This window comes from Hordeum vulgare, chromosome 4H, assembly GCF_904849725.1.
Source record: "Hordeum vulgare subsp. vulgare chromosome 4H, MorexV3_pseudomolecules_assembly, whole genome shotgun sequence".
NCBI lineage: Eukaryota > Viridiplantae > Streptophyta > Magnoliopsida > Poales > Poaceae > Hordeum > Hordeum vulgare.
In genome coordinates, this window is record NC_058521.1 from 563,327,601 (window position 1) to 563,353,017 (window position 25,417).

Below are 25,417 nucleotides of genomic sequence, written 5' to 3' on the forward strand. Positions count from 1 at the left end.
TGAACAATAATAAGCGTGCTCGTGCATTGTACCACGCTGGAATCTGTCGGCAAACACAAAGGAGAAGACAAAGTAATATGGCTCTTTGAAAGCTAAACATGTCATCATGCAAGAGCCACTAAACATTGTAACCAATATCTTCTACCTTGACCCAAAGAAAAAGAAAACTATTTACATGGGAAAGCTCCCAACAAGCAAAAGAAGAAAAAGAAAATATTTTTGTGTTTTCTCAAACTAGACAGACACACAAAAAGAAAACGAGAAAAGAAATAAACTAACATGAATGATACAGTGGCAAAGTGTGAACACCGGCTAACAAAGTGAAAGCATAAGCAAAAATGTAAAGTCGGTGAGAACACGTACTCCCCCAAGCTTAGGCCTTTGGCCTAACTTGGTCTACTCCCAAGGACGGTCCTGGTGAAACCCAAAATCATAATCAGGGTTATACGGGAGCGCTGCAGCCACTGTCTGAATAGCTGCCTCACGGAGACGAGCAGTCGTCGCCTCCCTCTCATGCTCCTCTGCCTCTCCTCTGGTTATGTAATATCTCTGTTTTACCTGAAAGTCAAAGAAAGCAGGAGCATGAAGGGTAATATGGAAAACAAGCTGCCGGTTAAATATCAATCGGTATAGGAGGGATTCATCATCCCTCTCAAGGAACTGGTAGCGTGTCATAGCGACGCGGTCAAGGAAAGTAGTATGGAGCGGGGGATCTCCTGCGCGGATGGGTACTCCAAGAAAATTTGCTATGCGAGTGGCATAGATCCCACCAAAGAAATCCCCATCAATAGCATTTTTATTCATCCTCCTTGCTATAATAGCTCCCATGTTGAAGCTTTTGTCACCTGTCACTGCGCTCTTAAGGATACTAAGGTCGGCTGCGCAGTGGTGACAATGCTCAATCTTGCCATTAATGCATCTCCTATGAAGAGGGCAAAATAATGCAAGGCAGGAAGATGAATACTCCCCATGGTAGCTTGCGTAATGTCTCTAGTTTCTCCAACCGTAATACCAGCGCAAAAATCTCTAACCGAAGATTTGGGAGGATCATTGAGGTTACCCCAAATAGGTATTTTGCAAATTCTACTAAAATCCTCTAAATCCATGGTATACGATTTATCATACAGATCAAACAGTACCGATGGCTCACGGCCAGCTGAAAATTTGAATCTACGAACAAAAGAGGTAGTGAGAGCAACATACTGTTCACATTTATCGGAGATGAATTCTTCGAGTCCGACATTGCGAACAAATGCATCAAACTCATCTTTGAAACCTGCCTCAATCATAAATTCATCAAAAGGCCATTCACATGGTTGTACCTGCGCGTCCCTAGGTTCGTAAGGATCAGGCTCCCGAATCGCAAGACGGGGACCTCTCTTGCTTGAGGAACCACCATGATAGTTTCTCCTGAACATATTCCTTTTCTGAAATTTTCAGTGACCCAAAGGAAAGGTGAACAAGGCTCAACTAAACTTGTAGCAACTACTCCCACAAGTGCCTAGAGACCATATTACGCATCAAAACTTCTTGGGACCAGCTAGAATCAGCATGCAAAGCTCAAGAACATGGTCACCAAGGCAGCAAAAATATGCGGAGTATAAGGCACTAGAGCAAAAACTAATTGGACCAATGGAGGAGTCACTTACCAAGGAGTAATTTCCCCAAAACAGTTCGGAGAACGGTGATTTGAGCAAAGAGATCGAAAATCCCAGCAAGAGGAGCAAGAACACAGGTTTGAGCTGCGAAACGATTTTTTCTGGAGGAAGGAGAAGAGGATGGGAGAAAGAATGAGTGGAGGGGGTGCCTGTGGGCCCCACAAGCCTGGGTGGCGCGGCCAGGGGGGTGCCCGCGCCCCTAGGGCTTGTGGCCCACTAGTGTGGCCCCCAGACAGACTCTTTGTCCTAGTATTTTTCAAATATTCCAGAAAAAATCATACTAGATTTTCACAGTGTTCGGAGAACTTTTATTTTCGGGGTACTTTTCTACCGAACGCTAAAACAGAATACAGGGAAAACTAATTTAAACCTATCATTTTTCTTCTAAGCAACCTAAGATGAAAGCTTGGTACAGAGGTTTGTGACTCCTTGATTCATCTATCTCATGGTCATCGAAAGAAATCCGTCAACGGGGTTGATCAAATCCTCCCGACAAAACTTTTTCGAATTGCAAAAGAGAACGGAGAATTTCCGAATAGTCACTAGGTCACCTCAATGGGGATGTGTATCTCCCCAACAAGCAAATCATACTTCATCTTGACACGAGGAATAGGGCATTCAAAGCTCCCGATAAGAATCGATGAAGTTTTTTCGATAGCATTGATGCAATGTACTCGATATTGTTTCTTCGGAAAGTGCACCGTATGCTCATTACCGTTGACATGGAAAGTGACATTGCCTTTGTTGCAATCTATAACAGCCCCTGCAGTGTTTAAAAAGGGTCTTCCGAGGATGACAGCCATGGCATCGTCCTCGGGAATATCCAAGATAACAAAGTCTGTTAAGATAGTGGTGTTAGCAACCACAACAGGCACGTCCTCGCAAATGCCGATAGGGAAAGCAGTTGATTTGTCGGCCATTTGCAGAGAGCTTTCAGTGGGTGTTAACTTATCCAGTTCAAGTCTATGATAAAGAGGGAGAGGCATAACACTAACACCGGCTACAAGGTCGCATAACGCAGTTCTAACGTAGTTGCCTTTAATGGAGCAAGGTATAGTGGTCACATCGGGATCACCTAGTTTCTTAGGACTTCCACCCTTGAAGGTATAGTTAGCAAGCATGGTGAAAATCTCAACCTCGGGTATCCTCCTCTTATTTGTCACAATATCTTTCATGTACTTAGCATACACAGACATTTTGAGCATATCTGTCAAACGCATTTGCAGAAAGACAGGACTGATCATTTCAACGAATCGCTCAGAATCCTCATCATCCTTTTTCTTGGATGGTTTGGGAGGAAAGGGCATAGGTTTCTGAACCCATGGTTCCCTTTCTTTACCGTGCTTCCTAGCAGTGTAGTCATTCTTATCGTATCTCTTAGTCTTAGGTTGTGGGTTATCAAGATCAAGAGGTTCAATCTCCACATCCTTATCATTGCTAGGTCGAGCATCAACATGAACATCACTATTGATATCATCATTAGGCTCATGTTCATCACCAGATTGTGTTTCAGCATTAGAGACAGAGGCATCGTTTGGACTCTCAGGTGTAGCAGCAACAGGTTGCTAGCGTGCAGGTTCCTATCATCTTTCTTCTTCTTTCTAGAATGACTAGGTGCATTAGTGCTAACTCCTTGAGACTCTTGTTCAACTCTCTTCGGATGACCCTCAGGTTACAGAGGTTCCTCGGTCATTCTACCACCTCTAGTAATGACTCTGACGGAATTGTCATTCAACTTGTTGAGCAAGTCATTCTGAGCTTTAAGTACTTGTTCTACCTGAGTAGTAACCATAGAGGCATGCTTACTCAGAAGTTTAAGATCATTGACATTTCTGTCCACACAAGCACTTAAATGACTAAGCATACGAGCATTATTTTCCAATTGTCTGCTAATATAATCATTGAAACTCTGTTGTTTGGAAACAAAGTTATCAAATTCATCCATGCATAAGCTACCAGGTTTATCAAAAGGAATATCACTCTCATCAAACCTACGTAGATAATTTACTTCTACTACCTGTATCGGGTTATCGAGACCATGGATCTCTTCCATAGGTGGTAGATTTTTGACATCTTTAGATTTAATGCCTTTCTCTCGCATAGATTTCTTGGCTTCTTGCATATCTTCGGGACTGAGGAATAGAATACCTCTTTTCTTCGGAGTTGGCTTAGGAGGTGGTTCGGGAATAGTCCAAGCATTCTCATTGCACAAGATGTCGTTCAACAGAATCTCAGCTTGTTCTACAGTTCGTTCCCTAAAAACACTACCGGCACAACTATCTAAGTGGTATTTAGAAGCATCGGTAAGTCCATTATAGAAGATATCAAGTATTTCGTTCTTCTCAAGAGGGTGATCAGGCAAAGCATTCAATAGCTGGATAAGCCTCCCCCAAGCTTGTGGGAGACTCTCTTCTTCAGCTTGAGCAAAGTTGTATATTTCCTGCAAGGCAGCTTGCTTCTTATGGGCAGGGAAATATTTTTCAGAGAAGTAGTAGACCATATCCTGGGGGCTACGCACACAACCAGGAGCAAGAGAAGTGAACAAGGTCTTAGCATCATCCTTTAGCAAGAAAGGAAACAACTTGAGCATATAGTAGTGGCGGATCTTTTCCTCACTAGTGAATAGGGTGGCTATATCGTGCAGTTTGGTAAGATGGGATACACCCGTTTCAGACTCGTGACCGTGAAAGGGTTCAGATTCGACTAGAGTGATTAACTACTCAGGGTCGACAGAGAATTCATAATCCTTATCGGTCACAAAGATAGGCGAAGTAGCAAACTTCGGGTCGTATTTCATCCTAGCGTTCAGAGATTTTTCTTTCCACTTGCGCAGAAGTTTCTCAACATTATAGCTATCCTTACACGCAAGAAAATCCTCAGCTATCTCTCCCTCCATAACATACCGCGCATCAGGCAATTCAGACATAGTAGCAGGTTCTACTTCAATAGTATCAGGAGTTTCAGAAGTATCATCACATCTAGCAGCAACTCTAGTAATATGTGCATCAAGGGCACCAAGTGGCAAAGCAGTATGAGGCATAGCAGGCATAGTATCAAGCATAGCATCATCAGACATAGTATCAAGCATAGCATCATCGGGCACAATATCTAGCATAGCATCCTCATGCATAGTATCTAGCATAGCATCATAAGCAGCAGAAGTAGCATCATCAAGCACAGTAGTATCAAGCATAGCATCATCAGGCACAAGCGACATATCAAGATTTCTAGCAGGAGGCGAAGTCGCAAACTTACTCAAAACTGAAGGTGAATCAAGTGCAGAGCTAGATGGCAGTTCCTTACCTCTCCTAGTAGTGGAAGGCAGGATTTTAGTTCTTGGATCTTTCAGATTCCTCATAGTGATCAGTAGACGTGCTTCCCCGGCAACTACGCCAGAAAAAGGCTTGATGTCCCACAAGCGTATGGGATCGCAACAGTTTTCGAGGGTAGAGTATTCAACCCAAATTTATTGATTCGCTCACAAGGGGAAGCTAAAGGATATTCTCAAGTATTAGCAGCTGAGTTGTCAATTCAACCACACCTGAAAGATTAGTGTTTGCAAGCAAAGTATTAGTAGCAAGGTAGTACGATAGCAACGACACCAGAAAAAGCTTCGGCAATCCCCGGCAACGGCGCCAGAAAAAGCCTTGTTGACAGGATATTAGCGCCAACGAAGTCTTGCAACAAGTAACAACGGAGTAGCAAGGAACAGTAGTAGCAGTAGCAACAAAGTAACAGCAGTAGTGACAGCAGCAAAGTGGCCCAATCCCTCTTGTAGCAAGGGACAAGCCTAGGCAAAGTAACGTAGCGAGGACCAGTAGTAAAATACTCGTAGGTAGTGGATCGGTGATGGATGAGTGTGACGGATGTGATTCATCATGTAACAACTATAACACGAATATATATGTGGCTAGGCCGCGTTCATCAATCTAATGTAGGCATGTATTCTATATGTAGTCATACATGCTTAGGGAAAAGAACTTGCATGACATCTATTGTCCATCCCTCCCGTGGCAGCGGCGTCCTAATGGAAACTACGGGATATTAAGGTTCTCCTTTTAATAAAGAACCGGACCAACGCATTAACACGCGGTTAATACATGAACTCCTCATACTATGGTCATCTCCGGGAGTGGTTCCGGCTATTGTCACTCCGGGGTTGCCGGGTCATAACACATAGTAGGTGATTACAACTTGCAAGATAGGATCTAAAACACACATATATTTGCGACAACATAATCGGTTCAGATGTGAAATCATGGCACTCGGGCCCTAGTGACAAGCAATAAGCATAGCCAAGTAGTAGCAACATCAATCTAGAACATAGTGGATACTAGGGATCAATCCCCGTCAAGAACTAACTCGATTACATGATAGATCTCATCCAACTCATCACCGTCCAGCAAGCCTACGATGAGATTACTCACAAACGATGAAGAGCATCACCCCGTCTCTGTCGATGTCTACCTCTTCGTCTTTGTCCAACACCAGCTCATCACTAGCATCGTCGTCATTTTCCCCAACCATTTCATCTACTCCGATTACCGCGGGCGACATAGGTCCCACGTCGACTTGCACCGGAACAATTGTTGAGTTCTCCTATGCTACCCTGTCGACATCGCATACAACTCGTGATGGTCCCATCCATGCATGCCCGATGCTGCAACACCAATGCGTGCCTTCGTCCACGACGTGTCCCGGGGCCTGACAAGCCTGGTACAGCGCCTCATCAACGTCGACTTTGTCCATCTACGCATGGTATGTGATGGCAACACCAACGCATGCCTTCGTCCACGACATGTACAGAGGCGCGACACCTCATCAACACCATATTCTTCCTGGTGCACTACTACCTCGACAGCATTGCGCCCTTGATTAACATGGCGCCTCCTTGCGCCCATGGCTCCATGACGACTACCCCGACATCGCACACCACTATGGGAATCAGGAAGTTTGCCGTCACACACTAATAGACGACAAATTCCCGTATATAGACGGCAAAGATTTTGCCGTCAGCCAGTAGACGACAAAGCTTGACGGCATACTATTAATGAGCAAAGAGGTACTTTGTCATTAGATTTCCGTCGGGTAGACGACAAAGATTTTGCCATTAGTGTATACTCTTTGCCGTCTGCAAATTAGGAAAGATGGCAAAAAAAGCAACCGACGGAACTAGGTACCAAACAGACGGAGTTAGTGCATTTGTCGTCAGCCTTCATGTGCAGCAGACGACAAAGAATGAAAAGTTAATTAAAAATACGGTGGCGACGTCCTCGATTGTTCTGGTGGTAGCGATGTCCATGCGATGTTTGGTCGTTCAGGCGGCAGAGAAGAGAGATGGCCGCAACGTTCTTGTAGTGAGTGCATCCAGCGACAAGATTCGGCGATGGGCGGTCGCGTCATGGTCCGGCGATGGGTGGTCGAGGTGTGGTTTGGCGAGGGCACTGGCGCTCGGGGCAGAGAGGAGGAGGCTGGGGTGGCTCGGGCGCGGCGGGGTCTGGCTCGGGGCGGCCGCGGCGGAGTCCGGTGAGGGGCGACCGTGGCGGAATCCGATGTGTTATCCGATAAGGAGCGGAGCCGAGGAGGCTGCGAAGGGGCGGATGAAAGGATCGATATGGTTTACTAGAGGGGGGTGAATAGGCAACTAAAAAATTTAAGCTTTTCTTTAACAAATTAAGTTTAGCAACAAATAGGTTGTCTAGATAAGCAACTAAGTGAGCAATCTATATGATGCTAGCAACAACAATAACAAACAAGTAGCTAATACACGTAAAGGTAAGAAGTAAATACAAGTGGAACCGATCAAGACGAGGATGTGTTTCCGAAGTTCCTTCCCTTTGAGGGGAAGTACATCTCCGTTGAAGCGGTGTGGAGGCACAATGCTCCCCAAGATTCCACTAAGTCCACCGTATTCTCCTCACGCCCTCACACAATGCGATATGACGTGATTGCACTAGTGGTGCCCTTAAAGGCGGCGACCGAACCTTTACAAACTAGGTTGGGACAACCTCCACAACCAAATTGGAGGCTCCTAATGAAACCATGAAGCTTCACCACAATGGACTATGGCTTCGAGGTGACCTCTTCCGTCTAGGGTGCTCAAACACCCAAGAGTCACAAGATCCGCGAGGGATTAATGGGGGAACAACTTTTCTCTTGGTGGAAGTGTGGATCAAGGCCTTCTCCTTCAAACCCTAAAGCATCAACAAGAATCGATGCCTAGGGAGAGAGATCGGGCAAGTTTGAGCTTAGGAGCAACAATGGAGCTTGGAGAGGGAAAAGGTAAAGGTCTCTTTGGACAAGAAGACCTATTTATAGTGGGGGGAGAATCGGGCCATTTTTCTGCCCACTCGCACACTTAAGCGGTAGTACCGCCCAGGCGAGCGGTACCTTCGCTTGCACGGAAGTACCGGCCACCACAGGTAAAAGAGCACTGCCTAGGAAGCCAGCACAAAGCGGTACTTCCACTCAAAATACTCGACAGGGGCTAACGATACTAGACAGGATTTATAAGCGAAAACGCCAGCGGAAGGGGAGGACGACAACATCGCTGGAGCGGTACTACTGATGCACCCCAAGCGGTACTTCCGCTCACATTAAGAAAAGGCCCCGAAGATGTCAGAGAGGTTTTATAAGCAGAAGAGGGGCCGGACCCTGAGGGCGGCAATACCGCTTGGGCGGTACTACTGCTCCCCAGAGCACTACTTTCGCTTAGGTTACTCTAAAGGCCTAAGAGGCACATCAAAGGCTTCATTGTGCCGGAGAATAGGAAGGGGTGCAAGTAAGTGCAATTATGTTCCTCCCAACCTTTTCAGACACGGATCCTCTCTTGATAGTACGGGTTTACCTATGACTCAAGTCCACCAACACTAAATATATAGACAAACACTGTCTTCTCTTTCAAACACTGAGGGAAAAATAACCGTCTCGTGCCACCTTATAATGTGTGAAAGTTTGATGCACATGATTAGTCCGCATGGGGCATCGTCATCAACCACCAAAACAAGCTAGGATAAATTGTGCTCTTACAGCGGCAAAGTGCAGACTTTGCCGTCTATAATAAAAAACGCAGACGACAAAGATCTTTGCCGTCTATAATTTTCATTACAGACGGCAAAGTGAGCTCTTTGCAGTCTGTATTCATTTTTGTAGACGAGAAAGTTTATTTAACTCCGGCCACAGTGACGCGTCGTTATGACTGTGCGGGATGTTTGTCAGCTTGCCTTCAGCATTTTCTCCAGTTTCATCGTCTGCATCGCTTTTCGTTGTGATTGCGCACCGGGGGGGGGGGGGGGGGGGGTGTGATGTTGAGTATCGTGATTATTTAGAAATCAGATGATAGACTAAGATTCGTTCTACCTCGTCTTAGGCTCACTTGTTTTTGAAAAAGGAATGTCTTTATCTTAGTTTGAACTTTGAAATGACGGGGTATATGCCTTTTAGCGGCGGCCCTCTCTAAACGTTATAGCGTGTTATTTAAAACTTTACTTCATCTGATACAACCATATACTCTCTTATCACAGATTTAAGACATAGTGGATTTTGCACATACCACTACATGTATCCCGACAAGAAAAAGGAAGTAATCCGCACTCTCGAAGAGCAAGTCAAATGGAAGCCGGTCGCACGCGCACACAAAGTAGAAAAAGTTGTGTTCCGTTGAACGTAAACGGTACATGAGAGATATTTCATATTTGTTTGTCACTAAGTAGTGGCAAACTTGGTTGACGGTTGACCTGCAACGTTAGATGAGATTGTACAGTCCTGTAACGTGTACTCCTAGCAGTATAAACTTGGTCTCTGCCACGTTTAAAGAACACCACACCAGCACAAAACTCTACAGCCTTGGAGCTGGAGCATCGGAGAACCACGGACGGACGCATTTCCTATGCTTGCCGAGCCGTGCGCGCATGCGTTCGTGTCCCTTTTGCGTGGTCGCCAGGCCGTGGCATACGTGCACGCAGGGGACACCTCGGATTTGGTTTACCGACCCCCTCGGTTTCACGTGTAAACCTACCCCCGTCTGCCTCCAAAACAGGGGTCAATTTCATTTCCACGGAACAACACGAGACGCAAACATGTACTCATCTGCATGTAGATACAGCAGGGTTACCACTAGTAGACGCACCCACGTCTGAATCTGAACTGAATTTGACACAAATATCCCTCCCAGCTGAAGCGCAGCGCAGCAACCCAGAGTTGAAAACCTCTCCTCTCCGCTGTAACAAACTTGGGAAACTGTTGCCAAGACCCGGAAGAAGCCGGCCGGCCGGCGTGTAGGGCCTACCGGGACCGGACGGACCCCCGTTGCCTTTACTTGCAAGATTGCTCAACCCTGCTCCGTGCCTCGTGGGCTGGTTTACTTATTGGCACGGCGACGGCGATCAAGCAGAGGGGCTCCCAACTCCCGAATAAGATCAGAAAAACACGGAGCGGAGAGAGGAGGATGACATCGCTGAGCCTCACGGCGTGCCGGCATGCTGCAGCTCGTCCGCGTGCCGGCAGGATCACGGGCTGCGGCGGCGTCAGGGCGACACCACTCGGATCGAGGTCACGAAATGGTTTTGCTCCGAGCGCCTCATCGTCGTCGTCGTCGTCGAGAGGGGTCACCACCTGCTCCCTGAAGCCGCCGCCGTCGTTCGGCGGCAAGGCGAAGGAGAAGGAGAAGAAGGTCAACCCCAACCCCAGGGACCTCTTCACCTTCTCCTACAGGTTCAACACCGACATCCCCATGGGCGAGACTCCAGGGGTACGTAAGCCGTCGTTTCTTTCTTTGTTGGGAGGTGATCTGATTCCCCTGAGCTGAGCCTCGGTTCTATCTTTGCTCAGGCATCCATCGACGAGTACCTCATGAACAGGCCGAGGATCGTCGGCGCCGTGTTCCCCGACAAGCGCAAGCGCACCAAGCTCAACGACGTGGGTGATCTTCACCATACCATTTCCTTCCAAAGTTTTCGTTTCTGAAACTCTGACGGACTGCCGCCTCCGTGGTGATTGAATTTTTGACAGGAAGAGTGGAGCGTGCAGCTGGTGCCTATCCAGTTCCTGTTCCTGTCGGCGTGCCCGGTGATCGCCGTCCGCTTCGTGAGCAGGTCCGGCGGGAAGGGGTACCCGCCCCACGTCCCCGTGCACGCCACCAGCCTCCTCCTCATGGAAGTGGTAAACCACTTCACTCTCGCACCGCCGCCATCTTTCGTTTTCTCCATCGCCATCAGCAACCTTGCCTGACCTCACTCACTCATGGCGGATGGATGCAGACGGACTACGAGCTGAAGGGGCTGCAGAGGGACGCGATGCCGTCGCACATGGCGCTGACGGTGAGGGGCACGCTGTACCCGCAGCCGGAGGGGCGGAGGAGCCTGAGGGGCCAGGTGGAGATGAGCGTGGGGTTCAACCTGCCGCCCGTGCTGGCGCTCGTGCCGGAGCCCATCATCCGGGGCGTCGGCGACACCGTGCTCCGGCAGCTGGCGGAGCAGATGAAGCACGACTTCGACACCGGCCTCGCCGCCGACTTCAAGAAGTACCGCACCGAGAAGCTCACCGAGGGGAGGACGAAACACTGAACGCCATTTTCCTTCTCTTCTTTTTGTTTTCCCCTGCAGGTGGCGTCAACTTGTCTCGCGAGATCAATAGGTTGCTAATGTATCGTGTTATTCGCTGACAAGATAATAACTTAGGACCCAATAGTTGTAAATACTGTAAATAATGGGCACAAGAATATTCAGTTATACAGAGACCGCTAATCTCAGGATAACTTCTGTGACTACTGTCAGACTCGACCTCGTTCGTTCCTGGCTAATACTTCTTCCCTAACTGCAAACCAACCTGTGGATTCAATCCTGTGAATCAAACGACAAACATAGGAAAAAATTCTATGGATTCTAACCCTTCAAAAATCCTATGAAATTCCTTTGAACCCTTAATAATTAGGTTAAGAGGGAGTAGCTGACATGTTAACTTTTCTAGAATGCGCATCACTATGAGTATCATCAGGTGACAAGCCAACTTCACATCAATTAACTTTTCTGAAGCATTAATCAGAGGGAATAGTCATCACATAGCAGCTTTTCTTTCGCGTCGTCATGTAAGTCGCAGCATCAGTACGATGGTAAGACTGAGAAATATACAAGTAATTTAAAATCTCATTTATTCACTGTAAACAATGTAAATAATTACAAGAATATCCAGTTTTACAGAGATTGCTAATCTCAAGCTAAATATGTACTACTCACTGTCAGACTTGACTTCCACTCCATCTTGGCTATCATTGAATCTATGTACCAGTTATTTTGCATCATTTTCTTTGTGGCTTCAAACATCTATGTACCATTCAGTATACAAGGCGTATGGCCTGTGCTTCAACAGCTAGAAGAATACAATTAACATATCTACACCGCGTTTCAGAAGATCCTAGTCTTCCAGTGACCGGTTCCTCGCCCTCAAGTCACGCTCAAGGCTTTGTGGCGTTGGAGGAGTCCTTCCACGCCGGAAAAGGACAGCGAGAGCTTTCATTTGACGGCACATGTTGAAAACCTACGGACAAGGATGGGTATCATCAGTCACCAACCAAACAATGCTAGTACTTATGAAGATCGTGTCATTTGTTTTTCTTACTGATGAAGCCTCTAGCTCTGCAATTCCCTCGCATCCTTGACCACCGCCCTGTAGAACATCACAGTATTTTACAGCATCATCCTCGTCTTCGAACACCTGAAACAAAAGAGGCCATGATTCAGAAGATTATAAAGCAAACAGATACGTGAAAAAAAAATGCAGAAAGCTAGTCGTCAAGAGAGTGGCAGTAAGTAGAAACACATTCACAAACATTTTAGAAGTACCAACATAAGAGCACACCATTCAGAATACACCTTAAGCGGCAAATTAGAACCATCCAATACATCTAAACAGCCTCATGTGTTCTTTGTTTCTTGCTCAGTGATACCACATCAGGATTTAATCATTTAAAATGCAAACATTTATCGGTATGCTAAGCTCAAATAAGGTTCACCGCATTGATAGATCGATCGTTCTTTTTTGGGGTGTGGAAAGGTTAATCGATGTTGAACTGTTCATATGGTCCTATAATAACGCTTATAGTCCGTGTATGTTGCCTGACGGCAAGCACACACTCTCCATCGGACGACTTCTAGTTCCATAAATACATCATCACTGATATTGAATAGTCTCTTTCTTAGACTGCACAATTTCGTATTGTCCTTTTGGTTCTTCAAACAGATGACCATGGTAATATGGTATACAATTAGGGAACCCTACAGTCATGAACAATATGCATAATCTACCATTCTTCAGAATATATATAATGAATACCCTACATTTAATCCAGCTCCATTTGACCAATCCCTGGTCCTTCTTTATAGCCCCCATTTACTTATTTAGAAGTCACATTCCCATGAACCCAAAATATCTTTGTCGAAAAAAATGAACCCAAAATATGCACTATAAGACCAAAGGACATCAAAAGGCAGGACAGTTGGCTGACTTTCAAGAACATGTCTAAACAAACACTCATTTTACTAACTACTCACCAGCACACCCTCTGTCAGATCTTCAACGACCATGCTAAACTTGGAGCCAGAGTACTTGGATTTAGTCCCAACTCCTGAGCCCCCTCCCTTTGAGAAAAGCATTCCAAGTTCCCTTTCAACTTCACTGCAGAGCATATTACATGATGAGACCGTGCTCATAATCCACCCAATTATGACCAACTAATTACCATTAACAATAGCAAGAAAAATTCTAACCTGCGGTTCCTGCGGGTTTTCATCGTCCATAGTTGATTGTCTCTTCTAGCCAGGACGTAGACTGGCTTGGGCTGTTGTTCCCTCCATGGGTTTGTCTCCAACACTGAACCATCATGACGACATGGCACAGTTAGTAAACATTCAAACTTCCGCATTTGAAGGACAACTACTGTTAGTTCATCACAAGGATTACTTGGATAAACGGAAGAACAAGGTCACTTTTTATGGTTTTAACCTTATGGTGTTATTTGTGACTTGGGACTTGTGAGCATGAGAGCATCATAAGTTCATAACCCTTCTTCAGTCATTAAGCCATTTAACAACTAGGCCTAGTTTGCGGCGCTACAGAAAGCAGCACAAGCACAACCATAGCTAGCAGATATATCGATTCAGCATTCGATGCAAAGGCAATACGAAAAAGATGAGGAAACGTGACTGCAAGCGTTGATAATAGCGTGTACATATGAGCATACGCAGTCCCACTGACTCCCAATACCACCTCAAAGCACGCAATTCTCGAAACAGGGTAAAGTGTGAACGTACAAGCCTCAAACGGGAGTTGCTCTTTGCTCAACTTAAGGTTCATCGCGGCACGCAATTCTAAAGTACACACAAATATCGTGTACTCAGGATTCTGGAGTTTCGACTAGGCATTTCATCAAGCACTAGACGCGGGAACCTAAACCTGCCGATCACCATTCACCAACCATAAATCTATCTAACTGAAATCGCTAAAGATATACCCTGGGAAAATCGAGCCAGTGAGAACGCGATCCAGGAAAGGGCTAATGATCTGGACTCTGGAGGACTCGTACCGTCGTAGGCGAGGGAGTCGAGCGACTCCATGAGGTGGCGGCGCATGCCGTAGGCGCGGGAGGAGACGCGGCGCAGCAGCTCCCCGGAGGTTCCCGGGATGCCGCCGTCCATCCCCATGGCCCTCTCCACCTCCTCGTCCCCTCCCTCCGGGGACGGCGGCGGAGGGGGAGGGGGCCTGGACGAGGCCGCGGCCAGTACCGCGCGGCGGTGCGTGGCCGCGAGGCGCGGCCGCGGCGCGGGGAAGGAGACGAGGTTGCTCGGCAGGGTGGTGGCCGCCGGCGACGGCGTAGGCGGCGGCGGAGGGAGGTACGGCAGTGATGCGGCCATTTTTACGGTCTACCGGAGCAGAGGAAGGTGGGAGGAGTCAACAGACGTGAAACAGGGGAAGTGGAAATGGAACGTGGACACGGCACGGCAGCTACGGTCTCCTCGTGTTGTGGAGATTTTTTTCCCACCGCGGTGGGCGGTGGATGCGTCCGGCACGTTGGTATGGCCGGGCAGGTGCCGTGCCACGACTCACGAGCGTGCGTTGGACGTGCGCGGAGAAATTCTGCCGTTCCAGTTCTGATTCGGGGTGCCTTTGGGAGGTAAAAGTATTTTTGCAGTTGTTAAGGAATACTGTGGTTTTTTAAGAAAACCTTGGTATTCAATACTTTGAGTTGTGCGGATGAAAAAAAAATGCAGTTTAACAATCACTAAAACTGTGGTCTTTCTTGGTTTGGGTGCTACGCGTCAACATCCGTCACCTGGACGACCGTCCGATCTACACGGATAGCCGTTCGATCCGTGCGCGGGGCTTCGGCCGGGCACCGAGTAATTACTGAAACAACGTTCTACTTGCAGAAACAATCGATTTGCTGCAAAAAATAAACTTCGGATCCATTAATTCCTGAAACAACGGTCGAGTTCCAGAAACAATTGTTTTGTTTCAAAAAAATTCCTTCATCTTTCTGCAAACATACGTATTATTGCGAAAGAAAATTTTGCAACCAAGGTCTTGTTGTAGAAAACTTTTGCAACAAAGATCAGGTTGCAGAATTTTTTGCAATCCTTCGTGGTGCAGCTTGCCGCCTGCGGAGGGTCGGCCGGGGGCGAGCGGAAGAAGGAGAAGAAGAAGGAAGAGGAGGAGCAGGGGGGAAGAAGAAGAAGGAGAAGAAGGAGGAGGAGGAGGAGGAGGAGGAGCAGGAGGAGGAGGAGGAGGAGGAGGAGGAGGAGGAAGAAGAAGAAGAAGAAGAAGAAGAAGAAGAAGAAGAAGAAGAAGAAGAAGGATAAGGAGAAGTAGGAGAAGAAGGGGAAGGAGAAGGAAAAAGAGAAGGAGAAGGAGGAGGAGGAGAAGGAGAAGAAGAAGAAGGAGAAACAACAAGAGAAGAAGGAGGAGGAGGAGAAGAAGAAGAAGAGGGTGGAGGAGGAGGAGGAGAAGAAGGTGGAGGAGCAGAAGAAGAAGAAGGAAGAGAAGGAGAAGAAGAAGAAGCAGAAGGAGGAGGAGGAGAAGGAGAAGAAGATGATGATTACAATACTTATCTTATTTTGAGATTATTATGTCATTTAGTAGGAAGATAAGCTAAGTATATGGCATTTATGAGCAAACCAAGGTTCTTATGCTATTTTTGACCTAACTAAGCTAATTATGTCATAAATGAACTAAATAAGCTAATTATGTCATTTTGGAGGATAATTAGCTAATTACGTCATAAATGAAATAAATAAGCTGATTATGTCATAAAGGAACTTTAAAAAAAAGGAGGTTCAAACCCCCGACCTGTGCATCAATCGATGCATATGACCATTTTTATTAATTATTCAACACATGTCTAACAAGAACATATATCAAACCATCTGAAGCCACCACTCGCACCTACAAAACTCGATAATGTGGAGTGCGCTCACTCCCCATATCTAAAATCGGTGCCGTCACCGATACATTCACATAACATATCGAAACCCACAGCCGGTGCAGCAGACCTAAAGCGTACACCACATGCACACGTTTTAGATGCCGCCATCAACATCAGGCCGCTAACCCACCCATATTCAGGAGAGAGATTTGTATCATCCTTGACAGTCCATCCATCCGTCGACGCCACCATGGCTCGTCAGTCCAGACGCGAAGATTCTGGAAGATCTGTCGTGCGTAGCACCTGTCGACCAGACATGACACAACGTAGCACCTATCGGCCAGGCGTGACTTGACATCTCCACCGAAAGCAACGTGCAAGATGATCGACGCCACCATGGCGCCTGATACGTCCATTTTGCATCATGCTGTCATGTTGATATTTATCGCTTTATGGGCTATTATTACACTTCACAGTACAATACTTATGTCTTTTCTCTCTTATTTTGCAAGGTTTGCATGAAGAGGGAAAATGTCGGCAGCTGGAATTCTGGCCTGAAAAAGGAGCAAGTTTGAGATACCTATTCTGCGCAACTCCAAAAGCCGTGAAAATCAACGAGGATTTATTTTCGAATTTATAAAAAAACTAGGCCGAAGAAGTACCAGAGGGGAGCCAGCAGGAGGCCACAAGCTTGCTAGGCGCGGCCTATCCCCCTGGCCGCGCCTAGGGGGCTTGTGGGCTCCCTGCTGGCCCTCTAGCCCCCCTCTTTTTCTATAAGGAGGGTTTCGTTCCAGAAAAAATCAAGAGGAGGCTTTCGGGAGGAATCGCCGCCGCCATGAGGCGGAACTTGAGCACAAACAATCTAGAGCTATGGCAGGGTCGTCCTGTCGGGGAAACTTCCCTCCCGGAGGGGGAAATCGTCACCATCGTCATCACCAACACTCCTCTCATCGGAGGGGACTCGTCACCATCAACATCTTCATCAGCACCATCTCATCTCCAAACCCTAGTTCATCTCTTGTAACCAATCTCCGTCTCGCGACTATGATTGGTACTTGTAAGGTTGCTAGTAGTGTTAATTACTCTTTGTAGTTGATGCTAGTTGGATTACTCGGTGGAAGATTATATGTTTAGATCCTTGATGCTATTCAATACCTCTCTGGTCATGAACATGATTATGCTTTGTGAGTAGTTACTTTTGTTCCTAAGGACATGGGATGAGTCATGCTATAAGTAGTCATGTGAATTTGGTATTCGTTCGATATTTTGATGTGTTGTATATTGTTTTTCCTCTAGTGGTGCTATGTGAACGTCGACTACATAACACTTCACCATTATTTGGGCCTAGAGGAAGGCATTGGGAAGTAGTGAGTAGATAATGGGTTGCTAGAGTGACAGAAGCTTAAACCCTAGTTTATGCGTTGCTTCGTAAGGGGCTGATTTGGATCCACTAGTTTAATGCTATGGTTAGACTTTGTCTTAATTCTTATTTCGTAGTTGCGGATGCTTGCGAGAGGGTTAATCATAAGTGGGATGTTTGTCCAAGTAAGGTCAGCACCCAAGCACCGGTCCACCCACATATCAAACTATCAAAGTAGCGAACGCGAATCATATGAACATGATGAAAACTAGCTTGACAGAAATTCCCATGTGTCCTCGGGAGCGCTTTACTTCCTATAAGAGTTTGTCCAGGCTTGTCCCTTGCTACAAAAGGGATTGGGCCACTTTGTTGCACCGTTTTTACTTTTGTTACTTGCTATTTGCTACGAATCATCTTTTCACACAACTATCTGTTACCAATAATTTCAATGCTTGTAGAGAATACCTTGCTGAAAATCATTTGTCAGACCCTTCTGCTCCTCGTTGGGTTCGACACTCTTACTTATCGAAAGGACTACGATAGATCCCCTATACTTGTGGGTCATCAAGACTTTTCTGGCGCCGTTGTCGGGGAGTGAAGCGCCTTTGGTAAGTGGAATTTGGTAACGAAACATTTATATAGTGTGCTGAAATTTATTGTCACTTGTCAGTATGGAAACTAATCCTTTGAGGAGCTTATTCGGGGTATCTTCACCTCGAACGAAAGCACAAGGAGTTGCTCCTCAACCTGTTGCACCTACTGAAAATACTTGCTATGAATTTCCTTCGGGTATGCTTGAAAAACTGTTGGCTAATCCTTTTACAAGAGATGGAACATCACATCCCGACTTGCATCTAATCTATGTAGATGAAGTTTGTGGATTATTTAAGCTTGCAGGTTTGCCCGAGGATGAGGTCAAGAAGAAGGTCTTTCCCTTATCTTTGAGGGATAAAGCATTGGCATGGTATAGGCTATATGATGATACTAGATCATGGAACTACAACCGGTTGAAATTGGAATTTCATCAAAAGTTTTATCCTATGCATCTAGTAGCTTCATTGTGTGAATCGTTTTCTACTCATATCGATCTCCCCAAGAGAAGTGGTTTAAATATCATCCTCCCTTATAAGTCAATGTACTCAAACCCAATCCAGTTGAAGAGAAAGTCATTGCCTATAATGATCCTATTGTTCCTAGTGCTTACATTGAGAAACCACCTTTCCCTGTTAGGATAAAGGATCATTCTAAAGCTTCAACTGTGATACGTAGGGGCTACATTAGAACAACTACACCCCGTGAGAAAATTAGAGTTGAACCTAGAATTGCTATTATCAAAGACCTCCTGTCCGACAATGTTGATGGCCATGATATTCACTTCTGTGAAGATGCTGCTAGAATTGCTAAACCTCATGCTAGAGACAAACATAGGCCTGTTGTTGGCATGCCTGTTGTTTCTGTTAAGATAGGAGATCATTGTTATCATGGTTTATGTGACGTGGGTGCTAGTGTTAGTGCAATACCTCAATCCTTATATGATGAAATCAAAGACGAGATTGCATCTGTCGAGATAGAACCCATTGATGCCACTATTCAGCTTGCCAATAGAGATATTATCTGGCCTTTGGGAATTGTTAGGGATGTTGAAGTCTTGTGTGGTAAAACGAAGTATCCTGTTTATTTCCTCGTTCTTGATACCACACAAGATAGCTTTTGTCCCATCATATTTGGCAGACCTTTTCTCAATACTGTCAATGCTCATATTGACTATGAGAAGCAAACTGTCATTGTTGGCTTTGAAGGTGTGTCACATGAGTTCAATTTCTCCAAGTTTGGTAGACAATCTCATGAAAAAGAGTTGTCTAGTAAGGATGAAACTATTTCTCTTGCTTCTATTGCCGTGCCTCCTACTGATCCTTTAGAGCAATGATTGCTTGAGCATAAAAATGATATGCATATGGATGAAAGGGATGAGATAGATAGAGTTATCTTTGAACAATTAACCTATCCTTAAGAATAATTTGCCTGTTGAACTGGTTGGAGATCCACCCCCACCAAAGGGTGATCCTGTGTTCGAGCTTAAACAGTTGGCTGATACTCTTAAGTATGCTTATCTCGATGAAAAAGAGATATATCCTGTTATTATTAGTGCTAGCCTCTCAGAGCATGAAGAAAAGAAGTTACTAAAAACTCTGAGGAAGCACCGTGCTGCTATTGGATATACTCTTGATGATCTTAAGGGCATTAGTCCCACTCTATGCCAGCACAAGATTAAAACCGATCCTGATTCCAAACCAGTTCTTGATCACCAACGGAGATTAAATCCTAAGATGAAAGAGGTAGTAAGAAAATAAATACTAAAGCTTCTGGAAGCAGGTATTATCTATCCTGTTGCTCATAGTGATTGGGTGAGTCCGGTGCATTGCGTCCCTAAGGAGGGAGGTATTACCGTTGTCCCTAATGATAAGGATGAATTGACCCCACAGAGGATTATTACTGGCTATAGGATGGTGATCGATTTTAGGAAATTGAATAAAGCCACTAGAAAAGATCATTACCCTTTGCCTTTTATCGACCAAATGCTAGAAAGACTGTCTAAAGACACACACTTTTGCTTTCTAGATGGTTATTATGGATTCTCCCAAATACGTGTTGCACAATCTGATAAGGAGAAAACCACTTTCACCTGCCCTTTCGGTACCTTTGCTTATAGACGTATGCCTTTTGGCTTGTGTAATGCACCTACCACCTTTCAAAGATGTATGATGGCTATATTCTCTGACTTTTGTGAAAAGATTGTTGAGGTTTTCATAGATGACTTCTCCATTTACGGGTCTTCTTTTGATGATTGCCTCAGCAACCTTGATCGAGTCTTGCAGAGATGTAAAGATACCAATGTTGTATTGAATTGGGAGAAGTGCCACATTATGGTTAATGAAGGCATCGTCTTAGGACACAAAATTTTTAAAAGAGGTACTGAAGTCGACAAGGCTAAGGTTGATGCAATCGAGAAAATGCCATGCCCCACAGATATCAAAGGTATAAGAAGTTTCCTTGATCATGCTGGTTTCTATAGAAGGTTCATTAAAGACTTCTCTAAGATTTCTAGGCCTCTTACCAATCTCTTGCAAAAGGATATTCCTTTTGTTTTTGACGATGATTGTGAGGAAGCCTTCGAAATGCTTAAGAAGGCCTTGATAACTGCACCTATTGTTCAACCACCTGATTGGAACTTACCTTTTGAAATCATGTGTGATGCTAGTGATTATGTTGTTGGTGTTGTCCTAGGACAAAGAGTTGATAAGAAGTTGAATGTTATTCACTATGCTAGTAAAACTCTAGACAGTGCCCAAAGAAACTATGCTACTACGGAAAAGGAATTTTTAGCAGTCGTGTTTGCATGTGAAAAGTTCAGGTCTTACATAGTTGATTCCAAAGTCACTATTCACACTGATCACGCTGCTATTAAGTACCTCATGGAAAAGAAAGACGCTAAACCTAGACTTTTCAGATGGGTTCTCTTGCTACAAGAATTTGATTTGCATGTTGTCGACAGGAAGGGTGCTGAGAACCCCGTAGCAGATAACTTGTCCAGGTTGGAGAATGTTCTTGATGACCCACAACCTATTGATGATAGCTTTCCTGGTGAGCAACTGAATGTCATCAATACTTCATGTAGTGCACTGTGGTATGCTGATTATGCAAATTATATCGTTGCCAAATATATACCACCTAGTTTCACATACCAACAAAAGTAGAAATTTTTCTTTGATTTGAGACATTACTTTTGGGACGATCCTCACCTTTACAAGGAAGGAGTAGATGGTGTTATTAGACGTTGTGTACCTGAACATGAACAGGGACAGATCCTACAGAAGTGTCACTCCGAGGCCTACGGAGGACACCATGCGGGAGATAGAACTGCACACAAGGTATTGCAATCAGGTTTCTATTGGCCCACTCTCTTCAAGAATGCACGTAAGTTTGTCTTGTCTTGTGACGAATGTCAAATAATAGTTAATATTAGTAAACGTCAGGAAATGCCTATGAATTATTCACTTGTCATTGAACCATTTGATGTTTGGGGCTTTGATTATATGGGACCTTTTCCAAAATCCAACGGGTATACTCATATCCTAGTTGCTGTTGATTACGTTACTAAGTGGGTATAAGCTATCCCAACTAGTAGTGTTGATCACAACACTTCTATCAGGATGCTTAAAGAAGTTATTTTCCCTAGATTTGGAGTCCCTAGATATCTAATGACCGACGGTGGTTGACATTTCATTCATGGCACTTTCCGTAAAACGCTTGATAAGTATGATGTCAACCATAGAGTTGCATATCCCTATCATCCTGAGTCTAGTGGTCAAGTAGAGCTAAGGAATAGAGAGATTAAACTAATTCTGCAAAAAACTATCAATAGGTCTAGAAAGAATTGGTCTAAGAAGCTTGACGATGCACTGTGGGCTTATAGAACTACCTATAAGAATCCCATGGGCATGTCTCCGTACAAAATGGTTTACGACAAAGCATGTCATTTACCTCTTGAGCTAGAGCACAAGGCTTATTGGGCAATCAAAGAGCTCAACTTTGATTTCAAACTTGCTGGTGAGAAGAGGTTATTTGATATTAGCTCACTTGATGAATGGAGAACTCAGGCATATGAGAATGCCAAGTTGTTTGAAGAAAAGGTTAAGAGGTGGCATGATAAAAGGATACAAAAGCGTGAGTTCAATGTAGGTGATTATGTCTTGCTATATAATTCTTGTTTAAGATTTTTTGCAGGCAAGCTTCTCTCTAAATGGGAAGGTCCCTATATTGTTGAGAAAGTATATCGTTCTGGTGCCATCAAGATCAATAACACGGAAGGTAATTTTCCGAGAGTGGTAAATGGGCAAAGAATCAAGCATTATATCTTAGGTACTCCCATAAATTTTGAAAACAATATTATCAATACCATAACTTCGGAGGAGTACATAAGGGATATTTATCAGCCTGTTTCAGACTCCGAAAACGAAGAGGTATGTGATTCGGTAAGTAAAGCGACTCCAAAATTTTCCAGTAGGAATTTTTCACCGTTTTGGAATTTTTAGAAAAATATAAAAATTTAAAGTAGTCCGGAAAGCACACGAGGAGGCGACAAGCCTGCCAGGAGCGGGCCACCCCCTGGCCGCGCCTGGGGGGCTTGTGACCACCTCATGTGCCTCCCGGACTCCGTTTTCTTGCGGAGTACTCCTTCTGGTCGGTAAAAAATCATTATATATTCTCCCGAAAGGTGTGACCCTCGTATCACGCAAAAATCCTCTGTTTTCGTTTCGAGCCTGTTTCTGCTGCAGATCTAGATCGCTATGGCATCCCCAAAAGCTCCGAAGGACAGGATCTTCGAGAAGGTCATCAATCCCTACCTCGCAGGAGTGCTGCAACACCATCAATCTATCGAGATGCGTGAGGGGATGCGGCACATCCGTGATGTTGAGGGGCCCCAAAAGACCGGAAGCATGGAGGCGAGGCTCGAAGCAATGGAGCAACAAGTCTTCAAGTGCCAAGGGATGGTGGAGCATGGAATCAACGCCAACCACATGATGATCACGGAGTTCACCAACAAGCACAAGATCGATGCCAATGACATCGGGAAGCACCTCTCCAGGCTCTATGACATAATTGATCACCTCCAAGCCCAGATCTATGACCTGCAGAACCAAAACTGTGAGTATGAGTATAGATTTAAATCAATACGGTTGGCTGCAGATTTGAGGATTCTGGAGACTCGGTCATCTTTCCATGATGGAGCACCTATGCCTTGGAAGACGGAGGATCAAACCCATGTTGCAACAACTCCACCACCATCACCTCCAAAGGAAGACAACTAAGCATGTGTATGGGCAATCCCCTTGGCTTGTGCCAAGCTTGGGGGAGTTGCCCCGGTATCGTATCACCATCACATCTTTTGCCTTTACCTTTTCTTAGTTCGATCCTTTTTGGTTTTATCTTTCTCTAGTATAATAAAGTTTTTAGTGTTTTAGGCTTGAGTTTTGCTTTGTGTCACCCCCGATGTATTCGAGTTCATGAGCCTTATAATAAAGAGTGTCTTAGTTAAGGGCCTTGCCTCATGCCATGATCAAGAGAATGATAAAAGAACAAAAGCATGAAAGATCATGTAATGATCTTATGGGAAGTGATGGCTTCATATATAAAAAGAATGTTGATTGAAACTTGTTGAGGGTGGACAAACGTAGACCTTGGTCATTGTTGCAATTAATAGGAAGTGGTAAAGAAGGAGAGGTTCACATATAAATATATCATCTTTGACACCATCTATGATTGTGAACACTCATTAAACTATTACATGCTTAGAAGTAGATGTTGGACAAGGAAGAGACCATAATGAATTATGTTTGCTTGGTTCCGAACAATGATTATATGACTAGAGATCCCTTAGCATGTGACGATTGCTTCCACCTCATATCAGCCAAAACTCCCGCACCAAGTAGAGATACTACTTGTGCATCCACAAACCTTCAACCCCAGTTTTGCCATGAGAGTCCACCATACCTACCTATGGATTGAAGAAGATCCCTCAGGTAAGTTGTCATCGGTGCAAGCAATAAAAATTGCTCCCTAAATATGTATGATCTATTAGTGTGTGGAAAATAAGCTTTGTACGAACCTGTGATGAGGAAGACATAAAAGCGACAGACTGCATAATAAAGTTCTTTATCACAGGAGGCAATATAAAGTGACGTTCCTTCACACTAAGAGGACACACATCCAAACCCAAAAGCGCATGACAACCTCTGCTTCACTCTACGAAGGACCTATCTTGTACCTTTACTCTTTGTCCCTAAAAGAGTCATGTTGATCTACACCAATTCCTTACCTCGCCTTTATCTTGGCTAACGTCATATGCTAGGGAAATATCTATATTCATATGTCAACTTGGAAGTAAGTATTCATGAATTATTATTGTTGACATTACCCTTGAGGTAAGTAGTTGGGAGGCGAAACTATAAGCCCCTATATTTCTCTGTGTTCAACTGAAACTTTGATCTCATGAGTACCACATGAGTTGTAGCAATTTTAGAAGACGAAAGGATGATTGAGTATGTGGATTTGCTTTACAATCTCTTACTTGACTCTTTCCGATGTTATGATAAATTGAAATTGCTTCAATGACTAAGGGTTATCGGTTGTTAATTCTCATTAAAGTTCTTGATCCATACTTTACTTTGTGAAGGAATTATCACTTTAGCATAAGAGATTATATGATGATAGTGCTGTTCTAACTATGATCATGATGCCTACATGTCCGTATCTTGTTTTGTCGACACCTCTCTCCCTAAACATGTGGGCATATTTATTGATCTCGCCTTTCGCTTGAGGACAAGCGAGGTCTAAGCTTGGGCGAGTTGATACGTCCATTTTGCATCATGCTTTCATGTTGATATTTATCGCTTTATGGAATGTTATTACACTTCACGGTACAATACTTATGCCTTTTCTCTCTTATTTTGCAAGGTTTACATGAAGAGGGAGAATGTCGGCAGCTGGAATTCTGGCGTGAAAAAGGAGCAAGTTTGAGATACCTATTCTGCGCAACTCCGAAAGCCGTGAAAATCAACGAGGATTTATTTTGGAATTTATAAAAAATACTAGACCGAAGAAGTACCAGAGGGGAGCCAGCAGGAGGCCACAAGCCTGCTAGGCGCGGCCTACCCCCCTGGCCGCGCCTAGGGGGCTTCTGGGCTCCCTGCTGGCCCTTTGCCCCCCCCTCTTTTGCTATAATGAGGTTTTCGTTCCAGAAAAAAATCAAGAGGAGGCTTTCGGGAGGAATCGTCGCCGCCATGAGGCGGAACTTTAGCAGAACCAATCTAGAGCTCCGGCAGGGTCGTCCTGCCGGGGAAACTTCCCTCCCGGAGGGGGAAATCGTCGCCACCGTCATCACCAGCACTCCTCTCATCGGAGGGGACTCGTCACCATCAACATCTT

At 45.0% G+C, this 25,417-nt stretch overlaps 2 protein-coding genes across 2 annotated transcripts; one reads left to right on the forward strand and one right to left on the reverse strand.

Annotated features, from left to right (window-relative positions):
• The first annotated feature begins 9,817 nt into the window (after positions 1 to 9,817).
• Positions 9,818 to 11,412, forward strand: LOC123449541. Its single transcript, XM_045126795.1, has 4 exons — positions 9,818 to 10,407; positions 10,488 to 10,574; positions 10,668 to 10,817; positions 10,916 to 11,412. The coding sequence occupies exons 1-4, from the start codon at positions 10,105 to 10,107 to the stop codon at positions 11,219 to 11,221; spliced, it is 846 nt and encodes a 281-aa protein (XP_044982730.1). The 5' UTR covers positions 9,818 to 10,104; the 3' UTR covers positions 11,222 to 11,412.
• A 376-nt stretch (positions 11,413 to 11,788) lies between these two features.
• On the reverse strand, positions 11,789 to 14,767 carry LOC123449543. Its single transcript, XM_045126796.1, has 5 exons — positions 14,236 to 14,767; positions 13,421 to 13,523; positions 13,205 to 13,328; positions 12,273 to 12,368; positions 11,789 to 12,191 (listed from the first exon to the last, which is right to left on the reverse strand). The coding sequence occupies exons 1-5, from the start codon at positions 14,561 to 14,563 to the stop codon at positions 12,069 to 12,071; spliced, it is 774 nt and encodes a 257-aa protein (XP_044982731.1). The 5' UTR covers positions 14,564 to 14,767; the 3' UTR covers positions 11,789 to 12,068.
• Positions 14,768 to 25,417: the final 10,650 nt, after the last annotated feature.

Excerpts from the sequence above, each read along its gene's own strand:
- LOC123449541 (XM_045126795.1), top strand. The coding sequence starts at position 10,105 with ATGACATCGCTGAGCCTCACGGCGTGCCGGCATGCTGCAGCTCGTCCG. Across the intron at positions 10,408-10,487 it reads CCATGGGCGAGACTCCAGGG|GCATCCATCGACGAGTACCT; the intron begins GTACGTAAGCCG and ends ATCTTTGCTCAG. Across the intron at positions 10,575-10,667 it reads AGCGCACCAAGCTCAACGAC|GAAGAGTGGAGCGTGCAGCT; the intron begins GTGGGTGATCTT and ends AATTTTTGACAG.
- LOC123449543 (XM_045126796.1), bottom strand. The coding sequence starts at position 14,563 with ATGGCCGCATCACTGCCGTACCTCCCTCCGCCGCCGCCTACGCCGTCG. Across the intron at positions 13,524-14,235 it reads CGACTCCCTCGCCTACGACG|TGTTGGAGACAAACCCATGG; the intron begins GTACGAGTCCTC and ends ATGATGGTTCAG. Across the intron at positions 13,329-13,420 it reads AAAACCCGCAGGAACCGCAG|TGAAGTTGAAAGGGAACTTG; the intron begins GTTAGAATTTTT and ends TATGCTCTGCAG.